Here is a 20,451-nt window from a genome sequence, read left to right as displayed (position 1 = left end):
ATGTCAGTGCATGCCACTACAGCATCTTTCTTCTTTCACTCCCACCTTCCTCCCTTCCCTTACTGTGGTCAGGTGTCCACCAAGATATGCCACCCAGATATGCAAGACAGATATTGGGCCATTCCCTTTCCTCTAAAGCCAATTTACCACTTGAGTTGCTGTTGAAAGAGTAACTGTAGTTTTGCATTGTGTAATGACAAACACATTGTTTTCATGTTTGATAGGGAAAACACTGCAAACTCAAGCTGAAGTCCACATGATCAAGCGACAAGTAGTGGTTGGTTTTAGTTGCAGTATGCCAACAGAGCTTACAAATATGCTTGTTTTATGCATTCCCACAAAATGTGCTGGCTCTTTTCAGATTGTAGTAGCAATAGCCTCAAGGGAGATCAAAACTTGGCACGAAATTTGCATCCTTGTGTAGTGATACCAGAAAATTAAATCAGCCTTACCTTGTTCACAGTGGATAATGCCCTGCAGGCATACAATGTGTACTGTTTAGTGTGATAAATCTCGCATGAGCAAGGATGTGCAGAAGTGTTGGTATCTGGCCAGCTCTAAACAATGCGAAGTTGTTCTTTGCTGCCTCCACATGTAGGCTGCTTCCATGCAGGTTTACCTATTTTGTGAAAGTGCTACTTTTGCTAAAAGTGGCATATTGCTTCGTGATACAAACCTTTCAAAATAAGGCAGTCAGCTATAAGTCCTCTTAAATATGCACAAGTTTGTATCTACAGTAAACTTGTTAATTAGACCTAATTTAATTTGAACTTCCAGTTTATCTGCACTCATAATTTGGTTGTGTCAACACTACTGAAAGAAGCTCCTTTGAATTCTAGCTCTATATAATTCAAACGAATCTTCAGTTCCCTTTTAATTTGAATAACAAACAGTTGACTGTGTACAATGTAATGTGTTTGTTGTGCATAGAGGGTGAAAACATGCAAATCAAAACAGTTGCAATAGTGCATTCCTATGACTATACATAATTTATTGGACAGCTTCATCACAGTGACAAATTGCTTCACACACTGAGCAAAGCTGCCATATGGCATAAAAATCTACTGTTATACATGTTACAATAATGGAGAGTTGCACAGTTGGGCTGGACAACTAGCATGATGACTACAGAAGATGTGTGTAGTTGTTAATTGGTCAGCTTGCATTAGTTGCAGACACAGTATACAGTGTCATTGCAAGGCACTAACACATACCCTTGGGAACAGCTAGTTGAGGACAGCATTACCAGAGATCTAAAAAAACCACACTGCCGGAAAATCTAATAGTTAACTTTTGAACTCTTACTGACAGGCACCTGATTGCAATTAGAGATTTGTAGCCGGAAATTAGTAACAGCCATATTAGTTTTTAGAATTTCATATCACTCATGCTGCTGTCTCTCAACCAATTTTGGCTCCATCGTGCCTACTTGTGCTTTCAGGAAGTATGCAAGCAAGGACACTCATCCAGTGCATGTAACTAAATAGCCAAATTTTTTTCGAGCAACAGCGCTGAGGGTCATTGCGTTTTCGAAATTCTTGTCTTTTTGTCTTGTAGTAAGTTTGACACGGGTATTTACCTGGTTCAGCTATGCACGATGCAAGCCTGTAATCGTCCGCGCCTCCGCAGATGACACTTGGCAACACTACCGCCCTACAGCGGAAACTCTGCTTTGGCAGGTTTCGATCCCTCGATCTCAGTTCAGACAATTCATAGCTTGCACCATGTATGGCCAGACCAGGTAAGTACCATTGTAAAACTTACTACAGGACAAAAGTAATCGCAATAATGCAAGCTCCACGTGCAGTTTCACCGCCAACGAGCCGATGGTTCAGGCAGGAAGATTTTAAAAACTTGCTACGATAAACAGGATTCTGCAGTCGTGTTTGATGCGAAATTGAATAGAAACAAGCAATGTGTGATGTCCACTTTGGTCGCCTGCTGTCCTCGAATTATGAGTTTTGTCTACAGCGGAGCTAGTTTACCACCAGGCTCTATCCCGTGTCACGTCGTGTCTCCTCTGTTGTGAGGGCTACTGCCGCGGCCTTTAGTTCGGCGGCCGACTTCTTCATGTTCTCCGGTTCGTACTGCTCCCACGGGTGGCGGGGAGCGTCCACGCGCACCTCCTTGAGCCAGTCTTCGTACCTGAAGCAGAACGCCCGGAAGCCACTCTCCACAGCTGGCGTCACAAACTTCACCTCCTTCCCCCTCTCCTGGTAAGAGAAAAAAAAGAAATAAAGAAAAAAAGAAATAAAATAATTCCATGTGCAAACTAAGTTTCAGCGATTGGAAAAAATTACTGTGCAGGAACTGCACTACACAACTGTGTTGATTTACAACTTGGAGTTCACAAGGTCTAATGCTCAAAGTGAATTGTTCTTGATTCATATTGCAGCAAAGAAGCACACACACACACAGAGAAGGAACACGCAAAAAAACACGGACGAACGCTGTGTTTTTTTGCATGTTCCTTCTCTGTGTGTGTGTGCTTTGCTGCAATATGAATCAAGAATGTTACCAACTTGCCCAAAAACGTGTTTTACTCATGAATTGTTGTTAGGCCTAAGGGAAATGAGGCACATTTTTTTTTGTACTTACTGTAGCGTATAACATAACAGTGCATAACTGTACGACGTATGTGATTAGAACTTCACGGTTTACACGGTATGCAAACAGCGTTTTAGACGCACCACTACTGGTGTTGCCTACTATATCGCTGTGCTGGTCTAGCAAAGCTTTTTAACAATAATAATAGTATTGCTTATTTCCAGTGCAGAAATACAAATTCGGTCCTGCCGAAGCCTCAAAAGGCTTGAATAGCAGTGCCTGGCAGCAGGCAACAGAACAGGCATATACTGCCGCAAAAACACACCACAACAGAGACAATAAATACAAAAACCACTTCATACAAATACACACACAAAAAAAGACAAATCCTGAGGTGTACTTTTGAACACTTTCTACCCAAAGAAGCTCTCAAGGAAGCCCTCAACATGACCAAAATCACTTTGGTGACAAAACTCACTCATGCAAGCATTTCCGCCATACTGCAAGTTGGAAAAAATTCACTACCGTTATGACAGCTCCCAGCATAATTTCATGCTTTAAAAGAGCAGTAAGTTCAAAATGAGCTTTTTCAGCCTATGCAGGTGCCCTATAAAGCATGCTAAAAGGTTAACAAGAATGGTTTTTCTATGCCCTGTAGAGTCAAGGGTTGCTTGTTCTTGCAAAATAAATGTTTATGAGCCATGCAGCACTAGGTATGCAATTGAGAAGCACAGGGCGAGAAAACGTTTACGAGTAAAAACTCACCACAAGAATGAGTGTACATATATGGTCAGATAATGTTAGGCAGGCCAGAAGCACTAACAAAAGTACTTGAGGAGCACCATAACCACTGGCGAAGCCACCAGTGCTTCACCAAGGTAGCAATGGTAAAATGGACTGCTGCATGGGTTTTAATGTCTGCGTGGACTCTAGATAGATATACTATATACAGCAGACTCCCTTTATGATGAACTTGAAGGGACCAGAAAATTTGTTCACCTAGACAGAGTAAGTTTATCTCAACAGAAGTGCCTTTATGTGCATGCTAGGTGTGTCCACATACCAGGTGTTTCAGGAAAGCCTGCCACTAATTTTTTAAAATAGGGTTTTTGCGGTGAAAAGAAGCTTTCTGTGGCATAGTAATACCACTGTTGGTGGATGTTAAAAAACAGGTGAGTCATGTTCATTAGTAAAGTGATTAACTTAATTCTTAGTTAACTTTCTAAACTAATATCGACAGGCACTTGATTGCAATTTGCAACTTGTAACTGGCCGTTAGTAAAAGCCATATCACTTTTTAAAGTTTGGAAAATGTGAATACCTTCACCATTGTGGCTAAACGAATTTGGGGTTATTTCTCGCTCCACTAGAAAACCGCGCACCTACGAGGAGCGCAAGTGATGTCTATCAAATCAGAAGACTCCGTCACGCATGTGCCACGTGACATTTCCTGCCCCACCCACACTGGAGCAGCAAAGTGGCAAGAGCGGGGAGTACCACTCCGGCCACAAGTCGCTAACTCCAATCAGGCACCTATCGTCAATATTAGTTACTAAGGTAACTGTCAGAATTTAGTTAGTCATTTTACTAGTTAACACGATTCTCCTATTTTTTAACGTCCGCCAACACTGGTATTACTACGTCGCAAGAAACTTCTCTTTACCTCAAAAACCCTATTTTTAAGAATTAGCGGCGGCTTTCCCTGGAACACCTGGTATATGTATTACATGAAGACAATGAATAAAATAGCCTTCCATAGAGAGCATAATTGCAAATACAGCATTTATTGCACTATGCATGAAGTGCACTGAAGACAGAGCACGAAACAAGCTCACAATATCCTATTCGAAAATGGCACTGGTCAAGTTTGTTTTTTATTTTTTTTTCTTGCTGCATCCCACACTAGCTGCTATTTGTGCGTATTTTTTATGACAAGCAGGCGCACAACGTGCCTTTCCATATGAAACAGGCAATGCACGCGGAGTAAATGCCTGGCTACCTCTGCATTGTGACAATGCTTATTGTGATGCCGTGTCGGTAGAAAATGCGGCACCAGAGTTTTTAAGCACCAAGTCAACGAATGTGTGTGCTTTGTGCATACGCTCCTTTTAGCTGTGAGAGGCAGCGTGTGGAATTTGACAAGCCTGTGATGCCGCGACCTGACTGTGTCAGATTGTTGCACCCGCACATGTGTGATCATGTTCTGGCAAGAAAATTTCCCAGAAAGCATACTCCCATTTTGTGGGGTGCAGTTTCTTGCGCAGAAGCATTACATATATACCGTATTGTGCGTTTTTATCGTAGACTTTCAAAACTTTTCTTAGCTCAACCGCTGGCTCGTTTGCGGTGAAACTGCACACAGAGCTTGCGTATTATGGTAACTTTTGTATCGTAGCAAGTTTTACAACGGTACTTACTTAGTTGAGCCGTGCATGATGCAAAAGCGTAATCGTCTGCATCGAGATCGGCATACCGAAACCCAAAACACCGAGTTTTTACTGAAGGGCGGCAGTAGCGCTATCTGTCTTGTGCAGTGGAAAGCGTCACAAGGCGCCAAGGCGAGCTTTGCAAGGAGCGCGGGCCCTTTGAATACGCTGTTTCGGCCTTTTCGTCTGCTTCAACTGAAGTGCTTCAAACATTTTCGGCCAATTGAGCGGAAAAAATGCCAGAAACAACTATTTTAACGAGGCTGTGCCGTTAAAAGAATATTGTTTGACGTCTTTTTTTCGTCCAATGACTTTATCCAATTCAGCTTGTGTCGTCTGCTTTCGTGGTTCTCCTAAAGCGTCGGAGGGTGACGTCGCGAAGTCCTGAGCTGTTTTTTTCTTGTCTAATTTCGTTGTGGAAGACAGATGGCGCTACTGCCGCCCTTCAGCAAAAACTCGGTGTTTTGGGTTTCGGTTCGCCGATCTCGACGCAGACGATTATGCTTTTGCGTCATGCACGGCTCAACTGAGTAAGTACCGTTGTAAAACTTGCTACGATACAAAAGTTACCATAATACGCAAGCTCTGCGTGCAATTTCATTGCAAACGAGCCAGCGGTTGAGGTAAGAAAAATTTTGAAAGTCTTTACGATAAAAACGCACAATACGGTATATGTTTTTCTTCCCTAGAGAGAGCCACATGGACATCTCGTGAGTGCCGTTACACAGGGTTACCGTGGTTTGCGGTTGCTGAGAAAGTTAGTCTTGCACAAAGGGCACGCGAAAAAGCTCATCTTAAGGTGATTCTTTTTATACCGAGTCCTATGTAAAAAGAATCATATGGTCTCACGTTGTTCATCTTATTATGAGAATTCAACTTCACCAAGTTGATCTTAAGAGGGGTCTACTGTAGAGAGAGAAGCTTTACTGAACATGGCAGGTTCGTGTCTTGGAATTCAGTAGGCAGGTTTGGAGCAAGGTGAGAGAAAGGCAGAGAGGGCTGGCCTGAGCCCTTCTACTCAGTCAGTGTGCTCAGCCTGCCCCTCTGCATTAGGAAAAGGGTGACGAGAGGTAACTAAGAGGAAAGAAAGGAGTATGTCATTCTTAGAAGTACGGAGTCGAAGTACGGAAGCGCTCGTGTCTTGTTGCCTCTTCTCTGTGTCCTCATCCTTTGTGCACTGTTCAGTCCTGTCATGTCATTCTTACAGCCCTGCAAGCTTGATCTGATGTGCCTGCGAAAATCTCTTGAAGTAAAATTTAACAGGCCTTGTGGTGGACTAATCAGCACAACAACATATGTTACAAATGCGTAGAGGTCATCACTTTACCAGCCACAAACTGCCATCCCTGAATCTTTGAAAAATTATTACACTAGCGCAAAAAGTATGCATATATGAAAGAAGCTGACAGTCACTGAGACCAAGGGAAGCGCATAGAAATGCTGCTTTTATTCTTTTTTTGCGGTGCTGATTCTGGTTGGGAAAATATTCGCATAATCGTTTTACACAGGACGTGTAACTTTACAGAAATTAGCAAAAAAATCAACCAACTGCACGCCACTGGTGCGATCTGAACCCACGACCTCTCTCTTCTTTTATGTTTGCATATACCATAACAATCCCCTTATCACCCTAACCATGTCTGCTCCACAGCGAAGAGAGAGACAAAAAAAAGTGTTTAGCGATGGTAAAATCAAGACCCTAGAGATGCTTCTCTGCTAGGCAAAAGCACAGCTGAGGAAGCTCCGTAGCGAGAAGTGATGGCAGTCACTAACCTTCTGTAGCAGGGCCCGCCTGGTGCGTTCAGAGGCCTTGCCAATGGCTTGCAGGGCACAGGCGTGGACCAGGATGTTCTCGCGCCTGGCGTACTCCATCAGCTCCAGCAGGAACCAGAAGTTGCCCCTGAAGCAGGCGTTGCGCACCAGAGTGCCCAACGTCTCTTCGTTCACGGTCAGTCCGGCTTCCTGCACGGTCATGTCTTTCTGCCTCATGCATTTCTCTGGCATGTGACAAAAAAGAATCCAACTACCGTATTTTCCGGTGTACAAGACGCACCTTTGTATAAGATGCACCCCAATTTACCCAGTTAGGCTAGTGAGGCTTAATTAAACATGCTAATGCGACCATCGCAAAATGCACCGTACGTGTGAGAAGTTCTTAAGCAACGCTAAGTGATCGAAAAAGGCAACACTCACGCCTTACCCGCCCACGTTTTAGCACAAAAGAAAAAAGAGCGAAAGAACTCTCTTTATGTCCATAACAATTTATTTTTACATAAAACCTTCAAAGTCTTCATCTTTGGATGCGCTATCGAAAAGGCAACGCGGCTGAAGCATTCTCTTCGCACTACGGACTTGCAAAGGGTGACTAAAAAAAAACATCAGCTTCTCTTGGCTTGTCTTGACCGAGAAGCGCGACTGTCGCCATCTTTTGGCATTTCACATTGCCTTTGCTTGGGGCCTCCGAAACGGCCGCGTCCCTAGCCGTGTGTTTAAGATCCCGGAAGTGGTCAACCCCGCCGTTTCATGATAAAGTTCACCTAAAAAAGTTGCGCACGGCGGTCCCCGTATTGAAGTATTAACCATGTGACAACCGCGTTATTGGTAGTAATATTTTTTCGGTGAAAAAAGCTTGAACATGAACCTGAGTAATTTCTGAACTCGCAAAAAAAACGGAAAATTCGCATATAAGGCGCACCCTTGTATAAGACGCACCAGCAAAATTTAAAAAAAAAAACCGCGTCTTATACACCGGAAAATACGGTAGGTGCAACCAAGATGCGCTTCTTCATAGCATCACCATCGAAATGCATACCTTATGCATGCATAATTTATCCCACATGTAGATGCATATCTCTAACTGTATCAATGCAATAGTGTTTTGTCTTCGCAAAACCAAAGTCACTGTATTATTTTTCTTGTGTGTAACTCCTGAAACGGCAGCAATCACCTCTCCGTATCCATAATTTGCGTGTCAGGAGGCTCAACTTTCATCTCACCATGTGTTTCCGCTTCACGATGGACGGATACCCTTCGTCACCCTCAGTCAGGGGCTCGATCACCAATGCGCAGCTACTATTGCCAGGATTGGCCAATAGGCGAAGGCAGCAAATGAAGAGAGCCAAGTTGAGATAGCTGCCATACGAACCAGCAGGCGTAGCAAGGACGATCTGTGTTTTCGTAAACTTACTACTAATGCTATACAGTAGACTCCCGTTAAGACGAACTTACTTAAGATGAACCCTTGGTTAAGATGAACAGTGGTGGTCATTTGTTTGGTTTCCCATAGAGTCAATGCAAAAAAAATCTGCTTAAGATGTACACTGCACACGTGCTAATTGGTTAAGATGAACTTTCACGACCAGCCGTGCCCAAGCCATGCAGCTTTACTCGACCATTCGAGCAGTATTTCAGCGGAAGGAAAGAAAAAAAAGCTAAAAAATTGAAAGCTTTTTTGCACCGCCGACGATCCATGCGACGCGGGGAGGCACAGAGACCTAACCACGTCTCCGTTGAAAGGGCGATTCTGTGAAAGCAGAACTGTCGCTGCTCCTTCCCTGTGAGGGCACTGAACGATATCTTGGAAGGTTAAGTGATATGCCTACGCTTGTAGCAAGCAGACGATTTTCTCGACAGACACAAAAAAAAATAAGACTGGGCAACACTCAACAGTGCCTGATGCACTGCACTAGTAGTGCAATAAATGCTTATGTTGCAATTATTTTTTCCTAAAAGACTATTTCATGGCTTTGTTCACATATACGAAGTATTTGGACACACACTGCATGCTCGAACATCATTTTAAGAAGCACTCCTAATTAGATGAACTTCTGATAAGTTGAACAGTCTTCATGGTCCCTTGGAGTTCATCTTAAAGGGAGTCTACTGTATATACACAGCATATAATCCAGAACCAAACTGACCAAAATACAAGCCACTGCCTCCTCCTCCATAAATGCAGCATCAAAAAAAAAAAAAAATACAAGGACGGTGGAAAGACAACTTGATTTGGCAGTGACATCCAGAGAGAAGAATGAAACCATTTCTAGACAAGAAACATAGAAAACTTGAACTCATTCTTGTCATTAATGGAATAGATTGGAGAAACAGACACACATGCTATAGCCCAAATTTCATTGCCACTGCGTTTCATTTGCTCATTGAAAAAAAAGCGGCTCTCTTGTATGCAGATAAATAGGTACTTACAGCTACAAAGTCTGGGTTATATGCTTGATCTTCAATACTACAATGCACACATTCTACTCTATGCACAGGCCACAGTCATCTGCACTATGATGATAGCTATGTAAAGGCTCCTCCAGTATGAAAAGAAACTACCAATTTGCACAAAAAAAATAATTTTTTGGTTATTTCTCTGCTAAAGTTGAAACTGACTTTTGGATATTATATGCCAAGAGGGAAACTAGTTAGAAAATGGGAAAAAGTGTGCTTGTCGCACATAATTATGGAGTAATCATTAACTGAATGCTCAAACTTTGTTCCTGTTCATATCTAAGGGACCTGAACATTAAATCCATGCAATCAGATGGCCTGCTCTATCTTGATTAAGCTACCAAGGTGCTGGCAGGTTACTATCTCAAAGGTGGACTAATTTTCTACAATCTCACTCTGACCCACGATTGTACGAATGATTCCAGATCTGGGTTTCTTCAGGCTCTACTGGCCTTTTTGTCCTCTCCTTTTCAGCCATGGACTGCTTCTTTCGATCAACGCTCACAGAGGAGCCAAGAAGCACTTCATAAGCAAGAGTATTCGCTGCCCTTCACCATTACACAGATGTCTGAGTCAAGTGAACAGTAAGTGGAAGACGGCACTATGATCTCATTCCACTTGTGTGGAGTACAACAGAAAAACACAGTTCAGCACAATTATCTCATGCAGAAGTCCTGGCACACGGGACGGTGACGTTGAGGGATAGTGACTTCCATTACTTTGGCCGAAACATCGAAATACCAACTCGTTTATTTGGGCAAACTTGTGTTCTCACAAAAAACTGAGCTTTGCAGTGCTAACAGCAGCAAGTGCACTCGGCCGTCAATGAATATCAGAAGAACATTGTTCTTGGCCCCATTCTTAAAGGTGACAAGCAACATTCGAGATAAAGCGCCTCAAATGCCAGCAACAATCTCAAACTTTGTAAGGATGCTCTTGATTATTATGTTTCCAGAAAGGTCTGGTAACATCTTTTGTGGCAGAAAAACAATATGGCTGCATGCCACCAGCGATAAACAACAAGCATAACCAAGAAGAAACAAAACAAACAATATTTTGTGGCACTACGTAGCATCGAAACGCATCGAAACAGGTGTTGCACAATATGCTTGCTGAATTATAGATGGCTGTACAACAGAAAATGTTCATCACAGAACCACGGTCTATTTCCTTCTGGTGCTGTTGTAGAGTAATACCCCTGTCACACGGGCACTTTGGATCGCGATCGGTCTCGAACGCGGTTGAAGTTTCAAGCGCGATCGAGGTGGACAGCTGCTACACGTATCCACTCGATTCCGATCAACTAGCTAGATTGCTACATAAGAGATGGCACTGCGCGTACTGTCATCATCGCTATCGATTTCTAATAAATGAAAAATAACAATCGTTAATAAAAATTTTATTGTGAAAATTTCAAACTATGAGCAGAAAAAGGAGCTTAATTACTTTCTGCTGTAACCAGCAGTGGACTCGATAGCGAACAGCAGCAAAACAACGCTCGGTGCACGCGTGAACGGTAGCACCATCTAGTGACAAGGCGCCAAAGCACATCAACTCTGTGATGAAGAAGTTTTCTTCCGTAATTACGCATAGCTAGGGTCTGTGCATTGCAAGCCTTTTTTTCGTTCCAAGAAGAAAAACTGCAAATAGTAGAAAATGTAACAACTGACTAAAAGCAAGACAACTGCTTCGCCAAGTGTCGCTCTTGCGAGGTAAACACACTGCATTTAGTTAGGCCTAAGAGCTTGAAAATCGCCAAATTATCTGAAAAACAGGGGCTAGTAATCGCTTAAACCTCTACGCGTGGGCGAGAGTGTGCGAAATAAAAGCGAACCGCTACCATTTGAGCGAGCTATTGCGTCGAAGAATCCAGCGGTGACACGTATTTATTCCGAAGCGGGCGAGCAGGGCGCCGCCATCTTGTCAACGCATCCCGCAACCCTCGATCGTGCTCCATGCGGTTGAGCAGGATCGCGGTCGATCGCGATTGAATTCGCCGTGTAGCAACGCCGGATCTGCATCGAGTTCGATTTCGATCGACTGGATCGCGATTGAAAGTGCCCGTGTGACAGCAGTATAAGAACTGTGAAGCGACAAGAACTCACCTGCATGGTCTGGAGGAACTCGACACCGTCCTTCTTGTTGTGCACGGTCAGAGCAAGCACACCAAAGGTGATCACATCAGGATGGAGGTTGCGTGCGGTTATCACTGACAGGACATCCTGCCAAGAAAAAATGTAGCGGACAGCAATTAGACAGTTTATTACCACACACTAATGAACAACCACTTCTGCACATCTGAACACTCCTAGAGCAACAGCTGCTTCCCGGTGAAGTCAGAAACCCCCCAGACACACAGAGGTCAGGAGTGCATACAAAATAAGGTTGGAAGTAAAACAAGCAGTCTCTATTGATAACCATTTTTTGAATTACCTGACTACCTGATGGATTAAACGCATAAAAAGCAATAAAAAGAGATCCATGAAACTATTATTTCAATAAGAACTTAATCACTTCAGTAACTGCAAGCTTGAGAATTTATGAACCTCTTTTAGCAAATCTGATGCTTGTTATTTGCACAGGAATAAATGCCCACCCATGTCGAAAGACAGACTTGGAACATTAAGGGGGAAAATATTCCACCTACTTGAGTCCACACGATTCTGAGCATCTTTGTGGAAATGAGTATGCTACATCATGTGAATAAGTGCACTTCATAGAACACCAATTGGAAAATCCATTCCTGTCCATGGCAGTGGACTTGAGGTGTTCTGATCTCTGACACTGTTATATTTTTATTTTTACCAAATCAGCATCTTACACCTACATGGGTTGGTCAAATGTTTAGGGGAATCCCCCAAGGTGGAGTAATTTTCTAATAAGGGAGTAATTGCTTTGTAGCCGTATGGCTGCGCTTGGGTGGATGCCAATGAGTAATTACTCCCTTATTACCTACATGGGTTGACGCAGAATCTCCTGAGTTTAGGCAAACTAAACAATTTACTTCTTTATTTAGGAAAATCCATACACAAAGAAAATTAAAGCCTCAATCCCGAGCCACCAACCTTGGCCATTTCCTTGTCGTGACGAAATGCTCGGCGCTTGATGAGCATGTTGAAGAAGTCAACATCCAACTTGACTCCGATCTTGTCGGCTTCAGCAATCAACTCTGTCTCAGCTTTGCAGTCGTTCGGAATGCAGTCCAGCAGCAGCGTGATGGTCTTAGCATCGGGATGTACGGACATGTCCCGGAAGTGGTCCATCATGCCTTTCACACCTCCGCACATCAGGAGCCTGTCAGGGAAAGGCGCTGATGCCATTATCATCAACCATGTTAAGCGCATGAGGCGCGGTTATTAAGGCGAAAGCATTTAATGCCTCATGCTGTCGTTAGCAGACGCGTCGGCAAATTTGTCCGCCTTTTGGCGTCACTGCTTAAAAAGAAACTGCGCCGAGGGTGGGAACCGAACCAGGGCCTATGGCATTTGAAGCAGAGACGCTACCACTCCGCCACGAAGGCTCAAGGCTCGAGCATGAATAAAGGCGCATCTAGTGAATGCATGGGTTTCATAAATAAAACAAAAGGAATAAAGTCAAGAAAAGGAAAAAAATAAAAATAAGAAAATAAAGAAAAATAAAAAATAAAATAGGATATGAAAATAAAAATAAAAAACAATAAAAATAAGAAAAGGAGCAAAATAATAAAAAACAAAATATGAAAAATAAAAAAGTAAATAAAAACAAAGAGTGCGCCAGGAAGCGCTTTCGCCTTGCAGCACTTTAGAGAGCCACAGTGCCCCCTGAATTTTTTTCTAGTACCACGAGTTTTCTATCCCTCTCGATCCTCCTCCTCATCACCACTATCACCATCATCACTGACGTCAGCTGGGTATTTCCTTTCCACCTCGTAATCACCACCATCATCAGCAGCAGCGAGATTTTTTTTTTCTACTGCAGGGAAAAAGCCTCTCGTAATGCTCTCATTCCAGCTGTGGCTACCCTGTGACTTCATTTCCACCTGCAACTCTGCTAACGAGATATATATATATATATATATATATATATATATATATATATATATATGCACACACACACACACACACACACACACACACACACACACACACACACACAAGCAAACAAGGGAAGAAATTAGCCGACGAATGTGCTTACCGGTATTGCGATTTTTGAGCACAGTTACTGTTACTGTGGCACTTGAACACACGCACACGTGTTCGAGTACCACAGTAACTGTGCTCAAAAATCGCAAAACCGGTAAGCACAATCATCGGCTAATTTCTTCCACAGATATATATATGGAAGAAATTAGTCGACGATTGTGCTTACCGGTATTTATATATACATATATCTCGGCTAATTTCTTCTATATATAACAGTGCTCAAAAATCACAATGCCGGTAAGCACAATCGTCGGCTAATTTCTCCCATATATAGGAAGAAATTAGCCAATGATTGCGCTTACCGGTATTGCGATTTTTGAGCAAAGTTACTACGGTACTTGACCTGCAGACGACCACATAGGCCGAATAGTGGTGGCTCTCGGTTTTGATTTGAGCAGTGCCCCCGATGAGCCTCGCCTCAAATGAATGACCAGCGCGCTCACAGCACACACTACTCCGGTGTCATCTCTTGCGAGCAAAGCATACTTTATTGATATCATTGACGACCATACGATGGCAAGCGCTACTCTGATGCTGTGGGTCATTGCCATGTGAAGTGGATAAACAGTGTTTCATATCTTGGCCGAAAATAATCCTCACCTGTGATATGGTTCTGTGACCTCACCGAGTCCCACAATCTCGCCAGTGTGCTTGAAGGTGGGTGCGAGCAGGTTTGGCAGGGTGGCCAGACTTGTGGACGTCGCCGCCTCTCCAGTGCTGCTGGCCGACGCATCTGCCGCTTCATTGGATTGAAAACTTTTTCCCGGGGCATCATCTGCTTCCACTGCATGATCTGCAATGGTAGAGTCTCATGGAAACTATGGAACTTACTTCTTGCCTCTTCTCTTCTTTAGTTTGGTTATTGGGGTTTAACGTCCCAAAGCAACTCAGGCTATGAGAGACGCCGTAGTGAAGGGCTCCTGAAATTTTGACCATCTGGGGATCTTTAACGTGCACTGACATCGCACAGTACACGGGCCTCTAGAATTTCACCTTCATCGAAATTCAGCCGCCGCGGCTGGGATCGAACCCGCGTCTTTCGGGCCAGCAGCCGAGTGCCGTAACCACTGAGCTACCGCGGCGGGGCTCTTCTCTTCTTTAGAAGCTGACAGGTATGCTATGACTTTTGTGCAGAGCACGGCAAACGCTTCGATCTAAAGTGACAGCTACTGTACTTACTTGCATAATGAATGCGCAATGATTGCGCAAGCAACTTTTCAGTTTTTTTTTGTTTTTTCAGATTCTATAGTGTCGTTTTCATGAAGTCAGAAATGCCCATTTCGTGTCCAGAAACCTTTCACCAAAGAGCACTGCACCTGAGTTTTCATTTCAGAAACAGCATGGATGACAAGGAAAATAATTGATTGGGCATAACTGTGTTTGACAAAAAAATAAAGCTGCAATTCTACACACGCGGAAGTGTGTAGTGTGCATGAATTTCTACAAGTTTTTTAGCTATTCATGTTTCTTTGTGAAACAGGGGGTTCGAAATTCACAAACAAATTCTCACACTTTTCTGAATAGTACAACATAATGTGCAATCTGAAAGGGTTGATTAACCCCCCACATGGAAGACAGATGTACACGGCAGAAGATGAATAGCAAACAACAGTATTAATGCTCTGCCAAAGTATCCTTCCAGTAAGATCCACATAGAGTGATTTTTATTTGCCACTGTTTAAATCGTATCATAAAAAGACATGACAATCCTTACTGACTCTATTGCCTCGGGTAAAATCGCAACATTAAAGGGACACTGAGGAGAGCACTATTAATATTTTTTTTATAGCAAAATCCGATAGTTCGGCATGTCATGGCTTTGTTGCCACTTGGCCGGCAGCGAAAGATGCATTTATTTCTAAGAAATTTGGATTCGAAGTTGAAAAAGTTTTCCCGCCGCTCTGATTCAAACTCGGGATTCTCCTATGACGACACAGGACTAAGTGACGTGAAACATGACGTGCGCATGACGTAACATAGAATCCGTGATTTCTGGTGGTCAGCAGTGCGGCCTAGCAGCAGCCGAAAAGAAAGCTACCGCCGGCCGCACGTTGAAGGCATCTATCGGCTATTGCTGCCGTCGCTACAGTCGCTTCAATTACGTTTGCACTGGCGTTTTGCCAGCGTTACGATGGATCTCGTTCTCGAAGTCGTCAACGAAGTTCTCGCAAATAGACACCTTTAGCATACCGTGTACCTTGTTACCGCTAGCGGAATACCGGGAGCCTGCCTACCGCCGGAAAACAGGCGCTGATTGGTCCCGATGCTTCAGGAGCGCGCGTAGCTGCCGGGCACGTGGCGCCATCTGGCGACGTCAAGGAGATTTGCGCAAGCATTGGCTGCGCCTCAGTGATCCGTGGCTTCTCGTGTCCTAGCGTTACTAGAACCATTGGTTCTAGCAACACTGTTTTGTCCTATGACCTCATCACGCTTGTACTTGCGAGTTTGGCCTGTGGCGGCGATACCTGTATTTTGGTTCTTGCTCTTTTCTACGTTACAAGAGCTTTGTTGTCAGTATGAATGGAGTTTTTGTAATCAGGAGCTGGTATTCTGTCGATACAAGCCAACTTCAATTTCTCCTCAGTGTCCCTTTAAAACAGGCATGAAGCTTCTCTTGACTATTTTTACTTGTAGTTCAATACATGTAGCTGAAAAGCACACCGAAAACAGTACAGCAAGTGATGAAGACAAAAGTGACAGGCATCACACCAAGAGGTAGAAAGAAAGAAGACAAAATGAGGAAGAAGTGAATTTGGGCAAAGCATGTGAGGCACAGAGCGCATAACTGGTGGCCTGAGAGCGTGACGGAGAAGGCACCAAGGGAGAGAAAATGTATTTGACTGTGGTAGATAGTCACGCATAGTACTCATAAAGTAAAAACTTTTGTAGGTAAGTAAGGGTCACAGCTGGTGCATGGAAGCCCCCGTAGTGGGATGTCACAGGCAGGTCTTCATCCTGCACTGAACCAAGCTCAGATGATGAGGATAGGTTGGTTGGTTTATGGGGTTTAACGTCCCAAAGCGACTAAGGCTATCAGAGATGCCGTAGTGGAGGGCTCCGGAAATTTCGACCACCTGGGGTTCTTTAACGTGCACTGACATCGCACAGTACACGGGCCTCTAGAATTTCTCCTCCAAAGAAATTCCAGCCGCCGCGGCCGGGATCGAACCCGCGTCTTTCGGGTCAGCAGCCGAGCACCATAACCACTGAGCCACCGCGGCGGCCAGATGATGAGGATAGTGGTGGCAGCAAAGGTGATGGTTTTGGTGGCGGTTAAGTTGCTGCTGACGACGATCTGTGTGCTCCACTGATACAACAGTTTGCAGACTACAGTGCATCCATGAAAGCCTCATGCAACACACCAAGCTGTTTCTTTTTGAGACGATATAATAGTCATTTGTGCTCGTTTCATAAAATTAGACTCAGTTCATTTTGATTTAAAAGTCCCTTACTCACCGATTCTTGGATTTTCGTTCGAGCTCTCAGCTTCTCCTCCGTCTAACAAACGTGCTTCAATGCGAAGCATCTCGGCAGGCTCGGCGTTTTCCTTCTTATTCTTCTGCTGCCCGATCAATTTCGCCTTGCGGGGTTTGGAGGATTCGAGGAGCTCCTGAAAGAGCTCCGGCGGACCGACACCACACTCCCTGACCGTTCGCAGGAAGAGGTTGTAGCAGTAGACCGAGGGCCGGATCTTCTTCCAGAGCATGGTCCGCATCACCTGAAAAGGACAGTGTGTGTAGTTTCCGGCAAGTCAACTGGCATGCTCAGTTTGCCAACTTCCTGCAGTACTCACCTTGAGTCCCAGTGCAAACCCAGCCTCTTTGTCACTGACACAGGCCATGAGAAGGAACGCAAATGTCTCTGATGTGATTGCGTGCTTAGCGTCAGCCATTTCATCCATCACCTGGAAGTTAAAAGACCTGATCAATCCCTTTTCGCAAACACCTTGCATATGTCGGTATGAAGGAATGTTGAATTTCAGTGATAATAACTTTCATTGCTTGAAATTAGGTATCAAACAGGGCAGACAGTTATGCAACAGAAAATGATCAAGGCTCCATTTATCGATTGCGAGAAAAAAGAGCAGGTTGGGAAGCAAATATTAGTTCAAACCTCTGTAGAACAGTGGGCCACATGCTTTCCCTTGTTGCTTCAAGTGCCAGCAAAATGGACAATGAGGTACCTATGTACCATACTTTTGTACCAAACTATCAAACAAACCATTCAGCATGCTTTTATCTTTTGTTAACAGGTCTCCTTGGTGTTACAAGCGCAGGTGTACTATCAGCAGTGAATGAAACGCGAACAAGAAAACTGAGGTGGCAGCACAAAAATACCGCAATATTAGATCTTGGAGAGGAAATACAAGAGAGGTCGACTAACACTTCCGACGAACAGTCTTTGCGCCTTCGAAGTTGAAATAACCTTAGCTAGCATCGAGCTTCCCCTGACTAAGAGCTTCTTATTTTGCTGGTCGTGGCTCAGTTTCCTTGTTCGTGTTTCATTTTTTGCTGATAATACAGTTCAACACAGCCCATTGTGGCGGAAATTTTTTTTTTTTTTTTTTAAATACTGTCAAGCTCAGCGTCATGATACTTTCTGAAGCAATTTTCAATTCTAATGCAGATTTTCTTATTCACAGAAAAGACTCATGTAAGGATTTGTACCACGCTGAGGCCTTTTTATGAAGTCATTGGAACAAATGAGTGCCCCCCCCCCCCCCCCCCCCCTTTTTCACAAGATCAGTTGCCGAAATGGTTTGAAAGTGATGCATTCACTTTCTCAAGTCGTCTTAAATGCAATTTTACCATTTGTATGAATGTGAGACACAGATTCAGCTTACACCTTATAAAGGGTTAACAATGTCCCAGCTGAAATCAAGGAGAACAAATGGATGTGGGGAGGTCATATAATGAGGAGAACAGGTATCCAATCAATGACCCTAACAAAGTGGATTCCAAGAGAAGGCAAGCATGGCAGAGGACGGCAGAGAGTCAGGTGAGAGGACGAGATTAGGAAGTCTGGAGTTAAGACGGCCGCAGCTGGCATAGGGCGGTGTAAATTGGAGGGGAGAGGCCTTTGTCTTGCAGTGGACATAGCTGAACTGATGACGATAATGAAGACATCCATTGAGAAGGCCAGTTGATTTGGAGTACTTAATTATTCAAATAAACAAAAGAATAGGAAGACGATACATAAGAAAAGGCTGCGCCTGTCTTGTGCTCAGTAATTAGGTGCACCTGAGCACAGATTTAACATGACCAGAGTAATAAGGTAATCTGCTCAACTCACCCTGAAGGCCATGTCTAGGTCTCCACACTTTCCAAATGCCTTGATCATGGCGTGGTAGGTGAGGTTGCTGGGAACCCAGCACTTGAGCTTGATCTGCTCGTAAAGATTGTGGGCTTTCTCCAGGCCCATCTCAGGATACGGACTCTCCGCACAAGAGTTGAACAGCCCTGTCAGCGTTGCCGGCGTAGGCTTCAATCCGCGGTCACGCATCTGAGGTATCGTAACAACTCAACCGATTAGTAAAACGTGCATCACAGAATCCATGGACTATCTTACATCCCATTTCTGGAGCTACGTCAGCCTACAGAGCACTCGTTAAAGCATCCACTTAACAGCAAAGCAGCACTTCTACTTTGTAGACAGAAAAAGCATAGAATGTGTGTTTCGTTATTAATGCACTAAATGACATTACAAAGCCATTCAAAATCAGCATAGACGCTACTGTTTAAAAAATGCAAGAAAAATTCTGTGCTATTTCTTATTTCTTTCAGATGCTTGATACGATTCATAAAGACCAACTGCACATCACTTCCCATTTGAGTGTACAGCAAACTAAATGAAAAAAGGAATAAATTGAAGTGAAACCACAAAGAGCAGAAGTTCAACATTGTAGGACAATCTATTAAGCTCTGCTGAAAACTATTGAGTAGGATACGTAAAGAGAAAACTGCGGAATAAAGCTTGAACGGTTCAAGCAATAAACTCTTTTTATGTAAAGAACTGAGCATGAGGATGCAACATACCATTTTGTACAGCTTGAAAGCCATTTTTGTGTACCCAACTCGACCACAACCACCAATGAGCAATGTGAACATAACGTGAGTAGGTTTCACATCGTACACCTTCTGGATCTCGAAGAACAAGTTCAGTGCCTCTTTGATCTGAAAAAAAAAAAAAATGAAAAATTAACCAACACACAAACCTGTACCATGAGTTCAAACTGTCAGCTCGCCTTATTAAAAGTTGGCAAGCCAGCAAATTACAATCATTTGGGGCCACACTTAAGGCCGCACCTTTCTGTCGGTGACCAACTGCTTGATGTCGTACTCATACTTCTTGTCCGAGCGGCGCGCGAGCTTCGTGAACTCGGCGGACTCAGCGGGATCGTCGTCGTCGTCATCCGGCAACAGCTCAGCGCCCATCCGAGAGTGGTCCGACAGAGTGCCGAATGTGTCCGGGTCGTGCCCTTCGAAGACGGGAAACTCTCGCCGCACACTCAGAGTTCTGGGCTTTCTGGCAACGTGCGGCGAAGCACCGTCGCTGCCTGAGCCGCGTCGGTCTCCGGCAGAAGGCTCTCTACGCCCCGTCGACACTGAATTCCGCTCGGTAGGGCCACGAACTGGAGGCGTTTCCCGCACCGCCTCGTCTCTCGCCGCCGCCATGCGCAGTTGTCGAGGCGAGGGGAGCAGTGGAACGAAATTCAGTTCGTGTACGAGCCGACTTCGCCTGACCAGAGCAGCGCACATGGACGCACATGGTCTTGCTGCGAACATTTTGCTAGGTCGGCAGCGAGCTCCTTGCGCAACCAAGCGCAATAAATCGCGTTGCAACTTTACACGAGACACACCCCTGTTGCCTGGAACGGCAGGACTTTACGCCAAGCTCCACATTATTTAAAGCGATGCAAAACAAAGTCATCAGTTCAACCTTTTCACACACATGAGCGGAGCCATCTTGCTGATGCACTAGCGATGGGTTGTCCCTGACAAAAGGAGGAACTATACTGGTAATTTCTTCAATTTTTACGCGATGTAGGCAGAGACAGCAAGCTTTAA

At 44.2% G+C, this 20,451-nt stretch overlaps 1 protein-coding gene across 1 annotated transcript; it reads right to left on the bottom strand.

Moving 5' to 3' along the window:
- Positions 1 to 970: 970 nt before the first annotated feature.
- LOC149348137 (pentatricopeptide repeat-containing protein 1, mitochondrial) lies at positions 971 to 20,368 on the bottom strand. Its single transcript, XM_089587945.1, has 10 exons — positions 19,690 to 20,368; positions 19,420 to 19,557; positions 18,677 to 18,886; positions 17,178 to 17,288; positions 16,841 to 17,102; positions 13,985 to 14,177; positions 12,269 to 12,497; positions 11,309 to 11,425; positions 6,747 to 6,935; positions 971 to 2,213 (listed from the first exon to the last, which is right to left on the bottom strand). The coding sequence occupies exons 1-10, from the start codon at positions 20,167 to 20,169 to the stop codon at positions 1,995 to 1,997; spliced, it is 2,148 nt and encodes a 715-aa protein (XP_089444071.1). The 5' UTR covers positions 20,170 to 20,368; the 3' UTR covers positions 971 to 1,994.
- Positions 20,369 to 20,451: the final 83 nt, after the last annotated feature.

The sequence above is a fragment of the Amblyomma mixtum genome, chromosome 4, assembly GCF_055824585.1.
Source record: "Amblyomma mixtum isolate Tamu chromosome 4, ASM5582458v1, whole genome shotgun sequence".
In the NCBI taxonomy this organism is placed as follows: domain Eukaryota; kingdom Metazoa; phylum Arthropoda; class Arachnida; order Ixodida; family Ixodidae; genus Amblyomma; species Amblyomma mixtum.
Note: the sequence above shows the minus strand (reverse complement) of the source record. Positions and strands in the feature narration are given on the sequence as shown.

Coding starts and splice junctions, on each gene's coding strand:
- LOC149348137 (XM_089587945.1), bottom strand. CDS start 20,169: ATGTTCGCAGCAAGACCATGTGCGTCCATGTGCGCTGCTCTGGTCAGG. Junction 14,178..16,840: donor GAACGAAAATCCAAGAATCG/GTGAGTAAGGGA, acceptor CTACCATTGCAG/ATCATGCAGTGGAAGCAGAT. Junction 6,936..11,308: donor AGTTCCTCCAGACCATGCAG/GTGAGTTCTTGT, acceptor ATGACCGTGCAG/GAAGCCGGACTGACCGTGAA.